General features: G+C 34.2%; 1 protein-coding gene across 1 annotated transcript; it reads left to right on the forward strand.

The window, feature by feature from the left end:
* The first annotated feature begins 6,285 nt into the window (after positions 1 to 6,285).
* LOC131154237 (probable xyloglucan endotransglucosylase/hydrolase protein) lies at positions 6,286 to 10,217 on the forward strand. Its single transcript, XM_058106877.1, has 4 exons — positions 6,286 to 6,690; positions 7,293 to 7,393; positions 7,541 to 7,734; positions 9,570 to 10,217. The coding sequence occupies exons 1-4, from the start codon at positions 6,348 to 6,350 to the stop codon at positions 9,973 to 9,975; spliced, it is 1,044 nt and encodes a 347-aa protein (XP_057962860.1). The 5' UTR covers positions 6,286 to 6,347; the 3' UTR covers positions 9,976 to 10,217.
* Positions 10,218 to 10,634: the final 417 nt, after the last annotated feature.

The following is a 10,634-nucleotide window of genomic DNA, read 5'->3' on the forward strand; positions in this document are numbered from 1 at the left end:
TGGCTCCTCCTAACCATTTTGGATTGCTCTAGATCACTCAATGTAATCATAATTTGCAAAGTGAAAACCAAAAAGTAAAAAATAACGAGGCTTTCCACCTTTATTTTTGTATTGAAGGGCAAAATTACTGAGAATTAGTACCATATCATTTCAAATTGTTCTGGATCATCTAGTGCAATAAGATTTGGTGGAAAAAAATAAAATAAAAAATCAGAAATAATGGAGTTTTGCCTCTATTTATGTGTCCAAAGTCAAAATCATTGTCATACATTTTCTTATTATTTCAGATTGCTTTCAATCATCCAGTGTAGTCAAATTTGGCAAAAAAGGGAAAAAAAATTCTAAAATAACAGGGGTTTTGTCTCAATTTAAGTGCCTAAAGTTAAAATCACTGTCAAAACTTTTCTTATCATATTGGACTCATTCGAATCACCCGGTGCAGTTAGATATGACAAAAAGAGGGTAAAAAACTTATAATGACAGAGATTTTATCTTGATTTACGTACCTGAAGTTAAAATCACCATCATACATTTTTTTTTTTTTTTTATCATTTTGAACTGCTTCGAATTGACTGGTGCAATCAGAATTGACAAAAAGAGGGCAAAAATGCCCAGAATGATACGAGATCAAAATTTCTATCGAATGCAACCTTACCATTTTAGACCATCTTATATCACTAGATATAATAAAAATGGTAAAAACAAGGAAAGACAAAAATAGAAAGTTAACTGTAAAAGAAAAATTGACTTACCAATATATGTTTTGGGCATTCAATCAAAATGATGATTTACTACTACCACTTTTCCCTTTGAGTTGTTGCTAGCTTGAAATTTTTTTAAAAGATGGTAGTAACATTTCTTGAAATGTTACCATTTCATTGTTATTCCCATATCGAGGAGTGACTTTGCAATGTTTCTTCCATTCCTCTTTCTCTAATATAAATATATTTTCACTTTGTTTGATTTTGTTTATGTTAATGAGTGTTTACTACATGTTCTAAACACATGTGCTTTTTTTAAAATCATATTTAGTCTACAATAATATGTTGATTGTAGTGACCCAAAGAATTATGGTATTTAAATAATAAAGAGAGGGAAAAATGGAAATTTCAAAGGGGGTTATAGCAGGCCCTCGTCAATGAACGCTTCGCATTCGTCGACGAAGTGACTTATTGGGATTGTCGACGGGGACACGTGTCTTGTCGACGAGAAGATACTGAGAGACTATTTTTCAGCTTTGAATTTCATTGACAATGAATAAGTGTTCGTCGATGAACTTCCTTCGTGGCCTCGTCGATGAACTTCCTTCGTGGCCTCGTCGACGAAGGCTAGTGTATAAATAGCCTAAACTCGAATTTTTTCATCAGAATTACGCAAAGAACTCTCTCCCCCCCCTATTCATCCCTTCCCCTTTCTCTCTAAGTTTCTAGGCTAGATTCTTGTCGGTTCGACGATCCGAGGCCACCACGACACTCCTGAGAAAGTTCTCTTCAAGTCTACTGGAGTGGATCGTTGGTGGGGATAACTTGGATTTCATTCCAAGTTTAGGGTAAGGTTTTTTATTCGGTATTTGACTTTCCTGCAGTTGTAGAAAATGTAGTAGTTGAAGAAATACTGAAGTTCTGTTCTAGGAGATGTTGTTTTGAGGGTGTTGAATGGGGAACCCTGTGAGTGTCGGATTGGTTATTTTAGGGGCTTTCCAGAAGTCAGGTAAGGGAATAAACTAAGTCAGTTTCTTTTTCATGAAAATATATTTATTATTTTACAACATTTAATCTTAGAAAGATAAGTATATCCTAGTATTATGTTTGGGAAATACTATTGTGAACAAGAATATGATTTAAATATGAATAATACCTATTTAGTATGGCATGAGTAAATTTACCATGGAATAATATGTTTACAAAATAAGTATGTTTTACTACTTCTAGGAAAATGTTAAAATGATACAGGTTTTTATACGATATGTCGGTGTACGAGCCGAAGGTTTTTATATGATATGTCGGCGTACGGGCCGAAGGTTTTATATGATATGTTGGCGTACGGGCCGAGGATTTAATATGATATGTCGGCGTACGGGCCGAAGTTTTTATATGATATGTTGGCGTACGGGCCGAATATTTTTATGATATGCAATACCAGCGTACGGGTTGTGATTTATAAAATACAAATGGCCGGCGTAAGGGCCGAAGATTTTTATGATATGTTATGCAAAATTATATGAAAATATTAATATGGCGGATATAATTATGTATATCCATGTATTATTATTTGGAAGTATGTTATATGTTATCAAAACTTGGTTGGCTTGGTTTAGGTTTTCACAAAGTACAGTACCGTAACTATATGATTACGATCATGATTATGTTAGTGCTACCACTATCGTACGAGACAGTGAGAGAATGGCAATCGATGTGGTTTATTGTAGTGCAGGCGCCCTCTGGTGTACGGACCAGGAGTGGCAGACCCATCGTACTTACAGACTTTTGCTTTTGACTCGGCAGTGGTCGGCCAGCCATTGTCGAGTCCCGCCTTCGAGCTGCACAACTCAGTCATATGGGGGTAAGACATGACACCAACCAACTTACCATCAAGGATGTTTTCTATGCACAGTTATATGAGATGATTTATATGTATGGAAAGTCAGTATGTTATTCTATGTTATGTTTATATATGTTTTCCCAGATGAAACATACTATTTTATCAAGTATGCTTATGTACTGTTATATGTATAACACATAAATACTCATGTTGCCACACATTGATATTAGTTTATTTACTTTACTGAGAGGTGTCTCACCCCAAATTATATAAACATTTCAGGAGCTCCAAATAGGAGAGCGAACAGAGCTCCACAGCGTTAGGTTCCAGCTGATCTATTATATTTGAAGGGTAAGTTATTTTGTTAGGGTCAGATGGATGTTTGGGTGGCAACCCTAGGACTCTTTTTGGATATTTTGGGATGTGTTGTATTCATATGATAGTTGTAGTAAGACTCCGCTATTTTGTTGATTGATAATTTGGTATGTATATGATTTTATGTTTCCAGCTGCTTAGACTTACATATAGTATTTTGGGTATTTTCCTTGATACTCATGGGTCCACGTTGATTATGGTTTGCCAAGATTATTATGGTGGATACTATTATTATAAAAAAATGGTAAAATTAAGCAGGTCGTTCAAAATTAAACATTAATTTTTATTTATTTAAATATGTTCAACTAATAGTTCTTACTTTAGTTTTTTCCTTCATTTCTTTTTTATTTCACTCATCTCTTTTTGTACCCAAATATATGCTTTAAACTATTTGGCCAACTAAGATGACCTATGCTTTTTGTAACCTTAGACGTTGTTTAGTTTGTGAGATTTAAAAAGCACTTGTAGATTGATATAGAAAATTTGAAGGATTCATTACATATATGACTCAGGAGATTTAGGATTCAAATTTAGCCGATATAACATGGTCTCAAATGATGAGTCAAATGAGAAATTTCAAATAGCCAGAGAAAATCTTCTCTCTAGGCAAAAAGATCTTTTGTTGAGTATAGGCAAAATACTTCAGAATTTGAAGAGAGACCATCTTCATCAAAAATTAATATTCTAGAAAAACTCAAAGGAATAAAAATAGAAGAATTTTGATGTGTTTATGGAAAGCCCGGTTCAGATACTTGGCAGTAGATGATAGAATTCAAGCCAAAGGAATATCGTTGGCTTTGACATGTGATTGCTGCGTGCAGAGAAGCCAAAAAAACATTGATCACGTTCTTTCTTTAGGCGAGGTGGCTTCAGAGGTTTGGCATTGAGTTGGTGTGGTGTTGGGGATTCCTTTCCAATGGTTCCTTCACTAGAAAAATAGAATTGCAAATAGGTTCCACTATGCTCGAAAATCTTCTATTAAAGGTATTTTAATCTTATCGATTCCGTGTTTGATTACATGGTGCCTTTGGAATCGAAAATGCAAAGCGAGAATGGAAGGAGTATATCAAAGTGCATATTAGATGTGGAGAAGTGTTCAATACTGGGTTAGTTCTTTAGCTAAAAGCACTAATTCTTTTCGAAAATTAAAAATGTCGGACATTACTATTTTGAAGGAGTTTTGAATTAAACATCAGGGAGTTCACGCCAGGCTTGGAAAAATTATTTCATGGGTTAAACCTCTAACAGGGTGGATAAAACTTAATTGTGATGGGAGCTGTAGCGGCAATCTAGGTACTTTAGGAGGTGGAGGAATTATTCGGGACTGTTATGGCATGGCGAAAGTGGTTTTTTCAAAATATTTTGGCAATGATACAAACAATAGTGCGAAATTAAAATCAATTTTGGAAGGAATCCGCTTTTCAAACGACTTCATTATTATAATGTGATTATTGAATGTGACTTGCGAATTGTTGTTGATTGGTTTCGGAAAGGTAGATGTACCTTGTGTATCTTTAGGATTTTTGGGAGGACCGGTACCTCATGGCGGAGCTGGAAGGAGTGAACTTTATGGTGATCTATCAATATAGAGAAGACAATAGTACGGTTGATTTTCACGTTAGAGAAGAAGAATTGAGAAACAATGTCATCTACGAAGAATAACATCTTTTATCACGTTTTCTGAAAGGTATCCTTTCAGATGGATATATTAGGTCTAATTTCCTTTCGTCATTAGTTCAACCTCTCGTTTTTTGTTTGGTAGGTTTAGGTTTGTTTTAAGGTTTTGAATTTTCTAGGTCTGTTTAGAGTTGTTGTGGTTATCTATTTGTAACTTGTTTTGCTGGAACCACAATTTTCCTCCGTCATAAGTGAGGAGTTTTCTAATAAAGAAAAGAGGTGCTATCCTCTTTTACCAAAGAAAAATAAAATAAAATTGTCCAACCAATACTTTTGAAGGTAATAAATCAAAACAAAGTAGATGCTCTTGGGATTATAGAATTTTCAAAAAATGGACATATTTTCGTCTACTTTATTTTATAAAATTACTAAAAATGTACATGAGTTATACATGTTTGAGTTGGATTCCATATGAGAATCTTATTTGACATCTAAATAAGATTTCTAATAAGATTACCCCAAAATACCCTTAACCAACATATGTAACAATAGACACGCGCGCGCGCGCACACACACACACACAACCATATTTTCATAGCATGAAGAGAATTATTTTAGCATTGTAATATTACAGTCTATATTATACACTATAGTACATTATTTGTTGTCATAATGTAAAAATATTGCATTCTTAAAATACAATTTAATATTATTTATGTATTAAACAAGGTTATTTATATATTTCCAATAAAAACAAATTTACACCAAGCAAAACAAAATAAAATAATAGAAGACCTACAGTTAAGCATTTAAAAATATATTCCCCCATCTTATTAGGGAGAAAATTGCTTTACTATGTAAATTCACCTTTCAAAGCATTGAAACAACGAAGACAAATCATTTCAACTTTAAAGTCATAGAGATAGTTTTATATTAATCATGCCATGTGAAAGATTCGAGTATATCAACTTTATTATGTGCGATGATATGTGTATTCTGTTAAAGTCTCGTTTCACTAAATGATTGAATTATTATTTTTAATGACCTTACTTCTTGAAATATGTTCATATGTTTCGATTCGTATCAGTATTTTAGCATCATGTGAAATTTTCTTCATGCTACCTCTAGGCTTTAGTTAGCTTAAATTAGTAATACTTATATTTTGATTGTTCGTTAATTTAAAAGATCAAAGTAGTCAACAAATATACGAAATAAAAAAGAGACACGATCCGTTCTCTAAAAAATTTGACAATTTTCAAAAGACAAGGAAAGAAAATTGACTTTAGTTATTATCATTTTGTCGTCCTCATGTGTATTGCAAAAATTAATGAAAAATTATTAATATTTTTTAAATTCATTAGAGCTTCAATAAACTTAAATTATATAAACAAGTTAATATATTTTATCTCAGAATTCTTTGGGCCGTTGGATGTGCCCTAAAGAATATGATCAACGGCTCAAGATTTCTCAAATATAATGATTTCATGGTTTGGACACACCTTATCCCTAACAGATGTCGGTCGAGATACAAAGGAGCACGTGTCCCAAGAGGAGATGTACAGAAAAACGCTCTATTCTGTGGTCGTGTACCTCACGGTTGGGTCGGACGGAGCACAGATCGCCGATCTGAACGCAATTGAATTCTATCTGGCCGTTTTATTCACGTAGTACAGTGGCGCGTGGAGGTAACACATCTTGGACAGCTGCATCAAACACGGTTCCTTCTTGGGGATCGGGCGAGTAGAAATCATTGGCATTCGGCGCAGCTCCTCCGCTGATTGCTCCGAGAAGGAGAAAATGGGAAAAAAGGAAAAATGATTGACCAAAACGACGTCGTATACCTGACTTTGAATCACCCTCTTAACACTCCTTTCTCCCTGCTTTTGTATATATACACATTAGCGTTCACTCTGTTTCTCCCACTCTGTTCCTGCTTCCTCTGTTTTGCGTGTGCGAGTAGAGTGAGAATGAGGGTTAAGGGGCTGTTTGGATGGGTGATATTTGTGGTGGGGTTGTGGGAGGGGGTGAGGGGGGGAGTGCCGAGGAAGGCAGTGGATGTGCCATTTCACAAGCACTACATGCCCACTTGGGGTGCTGACCATATCAAGTATATCAATGGCGGTTCCTCTGTTGAGCTTCTCCTTGACAAGTTCTCTGGTATATTTATATTTATATATACATATTCACTTGCTTATTTGATTTTCCTCTCTTTTTCTCTTCAGCTAATCTGACTTGGGCTTTATCTGCTATGTATACATTGTTTTGGTATCTCTCTCTGGCTGGATTGAAGCGCTCATACACCCTAAGGCAAAATTGGAAACCACTTATTTTTCTTTCCCGTTTTCCTTTTTAAAACGCAAAGCCTTTAGCATTAAATTTAGATTTGGACTACATTTGCATAAGATCTAATGTAAAGTTTTACTCTGTTCTTTGCAAGCAAAATTTTCGAATTTAAATTTAGATTTAAGTGAATTTAAATAAATTTTAATATAATTTTATATTATAAATCTTATTTAAATTCAATATAACTTTAAATCCAACTTCTTTTTAGAGATGGTACAATTTATTCAAATTCACCCCATTCAATTTCAAAGTTTCAAATCATGCTCACAAACCGAGTGTAAAGATGCGTAAAAATTTTAACCACAAATATCATAGGGCTCTCTCTCTTTCTCTTTCTGTGTTCTAATATATAGTAGGCATTCAGTTTGTTCATTAATCTAATTTGGGTTTTATTTGTACGTCTCTTGTTTTGGAAGGAACTGGGTTTCAGTCAAAGGGAAGTTACCTGTTTGGGCATTTCAGCATGAGATTGAAGATGGTTGGAGGTGATTCGGCTGGAGTTGTCACTGCATTCTATGTAACTAATACTTACTTGAAGCCAACTTATGCCTCCAAACACAGCCTTAGAGATTTTACTGGTGTTTACATATATTTGCTCAAGTTAAAGACTAATAACTTTGAATTTAATCATTTTTCCTTTCTGGGTTTTGGATGGTAATGGCAGCTGTCATCTCAGAGCACGGAGCACGATGAAATAGATTATGAATTCTTGGGGAACAGAACGGGGCAGCCCTACATTCTGCAGACCAATGTGTTCACAGGAGGGAAAGGGGACAGGGAGCAGAGGATTTACCTCTGGTTTGATCCTACCACTCATTTTCACACTTACTCTGTTCTCTGGAACATGCATCAGATTGTGTAAGCTACTTTTCTTAAGTGCTTTTACTTATTTCATCTTCATTGCTACCTACCATTTCTAGGTCTTAAATTTAAAGCTACTTTTTAAAAAAAGTTAAATGTGCTGTGAGGGGGTCAAAGGTTCTTTAGACTTTTTACGCAGTATTTACCCATGAATGAAGATGGAGTGACGCATAACTCAACTTTTCCAAAAAGTTCATTAATTACTTGCTGAAAGTTCTTGAACCAGCACTTTTTTTAAAAATCCGTTTATGGGCAAAAAGTTCTGATTTTCCCTTTTAAATTTTGAGGAAATAGAGACTCTTTGGAGTACAACAATAACAATAACAATAACAAAACCAAATCTTAATCCTTGTGAGATCGATTATATGAATCTTTTTTCCTCGATTTATATATTATAGATCATTTCTTTTGATAGATTTAAGGATATTAAATCCTTACTTATTATCTTTTTTTAAATTATTTTAGGCCTACTTTTATCCTTTTTATTGCCTTTCATTGTAATTAAGTCATTCTTTGCACTATGTGGTCTACGTTGCAAGTGTCCATACCATCTGCGTCGTCCCTCTCTTATCTTATCTTCTATAGATATAAAAGTTATACTCAACTTATCACGAATATATTCATTTTTTAATTTATCTTTCAATGTCCATTCATTCATCAACTTTTCATTGCCTAACATTCCAATCCATATATCATTGCTGGTCTTATAGCTGTCCTATAAAACTTTCTTTTCAATTTTAAGGGTATTCTACGATCATAGAGTACACTTGATACACTTCTTCATTTTACCCAACTTGCTTTAAGTCTATGCATTACATCATCTTCAATTTCTCTTTCAGCATGCATAATAGATCTAAGGTATCGAAATCTACGGGTGCTATTTATTTCATCTATCATCATCAAGTGATTTTAAAAATTTCACGAGATAATTTCACGAACTTCTCATGAGGTTTAATTTTTAAGATATTTATACCATTTAATTTTTCACTAAATATAAGGGAAAATATTTTATTCTTAAATTTTAAGGAAAGTTTGTGAAATTTTTAAAATTTAAAAGGAAATCATGATTTTTGAAACTTTAACAAAAGTTTGTCTATTTTTTTTTTTTTTATCAAATTTTAGAGATCAATATCTTTTTTTTTTTTTTTTTTTTATCACAATAAAAACCTAAGAAGGCAGCCCATAGATAGAAGCCTTTGAATTGACCGAGCTTGTCACAATCATCATAAGTTATTGTGAAAAATAATTATTGAATATTTAAAAAATCGGTTAAAATTTTAAAAAAATCGTAACCAAATTACCAAATGTTCGGTTCTTCGGGAATAATAAATTCAATTTGATTTTAAAAATAAACTTTTTTCATGCTTTATATTTTTTACTTTTGTAAGACTCGTTTTAACTTAGAAAATATTCAACAATTGCTTTTCACAAGGATTGTTGAGAATCAATTGGGTATTTTGATTCTTAAATATTAAATGGAACAATCATGTGTTAACATACTAATTAAGTAATTATATTAATATATATAATTTAAATTTAAATAGGTTTTTTTTTTGGTTTGGTTATATTTTGGAAACCGAAACTGAAAATTTACATTTTTTAAGATGGAAATCAAATACTGAAAAATTGAACTGCTTGTGATTTTGGTCCCATTTCGATCTGGTTTTTAATTTTTTAGTGATTTTTGTACACCCTAACGGTGAGAGAACAAATAAATTACAAAAGCAAAAAGCTATGCACGAAATGGGCTGACCCGCTGGCTGTTCAATCTGGGCTGGGCAGGCCTAACAGGGTCCGATGGGCTTGGGCTTACTTCATTTCAAAAATTGCAGATTCTTTGTGGACGACGTCCCAATTAGGATTTTCAAGAACCTGAAGGGCCTGGGCGTGAAGTTCCCATTCAACCAGCCCATGAAGATCTACTCCAGCCTGTGGAACGCCGATGACTGGGCAACCCGAGGTGGCTTGGAGAAAACCGATTGGTCGAAAGCACCCTTCGTGGCATCCTACACATCGTTCCACGTGGACGGCTGCGATGCCTCGTCACCCCAATCGGTCCAGGTGTGCAACACACGTGGCAGGAAGTGGTGGGACCAGAAAGCCTTCCACGATTTGGACGGTCCACAGTATGCAAAATTACGGATGGTTCGGAACAAGTACACCATTTATAATTACTGCACTGACAGAACCAGGTCCAAGAGTGTCCCTCCCGAGTGCGCCCGAGATAGGGATATCTAAAGATGGCCACATGGCAGGATATTATTGGGTGAAATATTGTGAGTCCCACACTATTTCATCTAGGAATGATCTGCCACATGGGTCTGGGTCATCGCCCTAAAGCTTGAAATGAAACCTATTCATTTTCCCAAGAATCGAACAGAAAAGTGATTGAAAATTTTCGTGCAGTCGGAGTTATTTACTTTTATATGTATATGTAGTATTTTCAATTTAATAAATGGGTTAATTAGTCTCTTTCTTAATTTAGTTGTTTTATTTAGAAGGAATCTTTCTCGAAGTTGTGTTGCATTTTGTGGACTTGAGGTGCAAGTAAGTACAAAAATTAGATTTAGACATCTTAACTAATCTTTGACGTTACCAAATTAAGCATGTGCATTCATGCACATCCAACAATTTTATTAATAATTTTGTTTCTTGTATTGTAAGTTTTGTTATTTTATTGTTTGACTTTCTCTCTTACTATTTAAAATTGCATATTGTGGTTCGGTGCTTCACCTCCCGGCTCTGTCTAAAATATGTGTCATCGGTCATTAGACTCATTAACATCAGACATTCATTGAGATCCATTTGTTATATGAGGATCTTATTGTTGTGAAAAATATTTAAGAATGCCGAGTTGTGTCTCGAAAATGATGGTGGATCCCACAACCATGTGATTC

This window comes from Malania oleifera, chromosome 4, assembly GCF_029873635.1.
Source record: "Malania oleifera isolate guangnan ecotype guangnan chromosome 4, ASM2987363v1, whole genome shotgun sequence".
Taxonomy (NCBI): Eukaryota; Viridiplantae; Streptophyta; class Magnoliopsida; order Santalales; family Ximeniaceae; genus Malania; species Malania oleifera.

What these genes read in the sequence shown, in the direction of transcription:
- LOC131154237 (XM_058106877.1), top strand. Translation starts at nt 6,348, where the DNA reads ATGATTGACCAAAACGACGTCGTATACCTGACTTTGAATCACCCTCTT. An exon ending in GAGTTGTCACTGCATTCTAT is followed by an intron (nt 7,394 to 7,540) that starts GTAACTAATACT and finishes TGGTAATGGCAG; the next exon opens with CTGTCATCTCAGAGCACGGA. An exon ending in TGGAACATGCATCAGATTGT is followed by an intron (nt 7,735 to 9,569) that starts GTAAGCTACTTT and finishes CAAAAATTGCAG; the next exon opens with ATTCTTTGTGGACGACGTCC.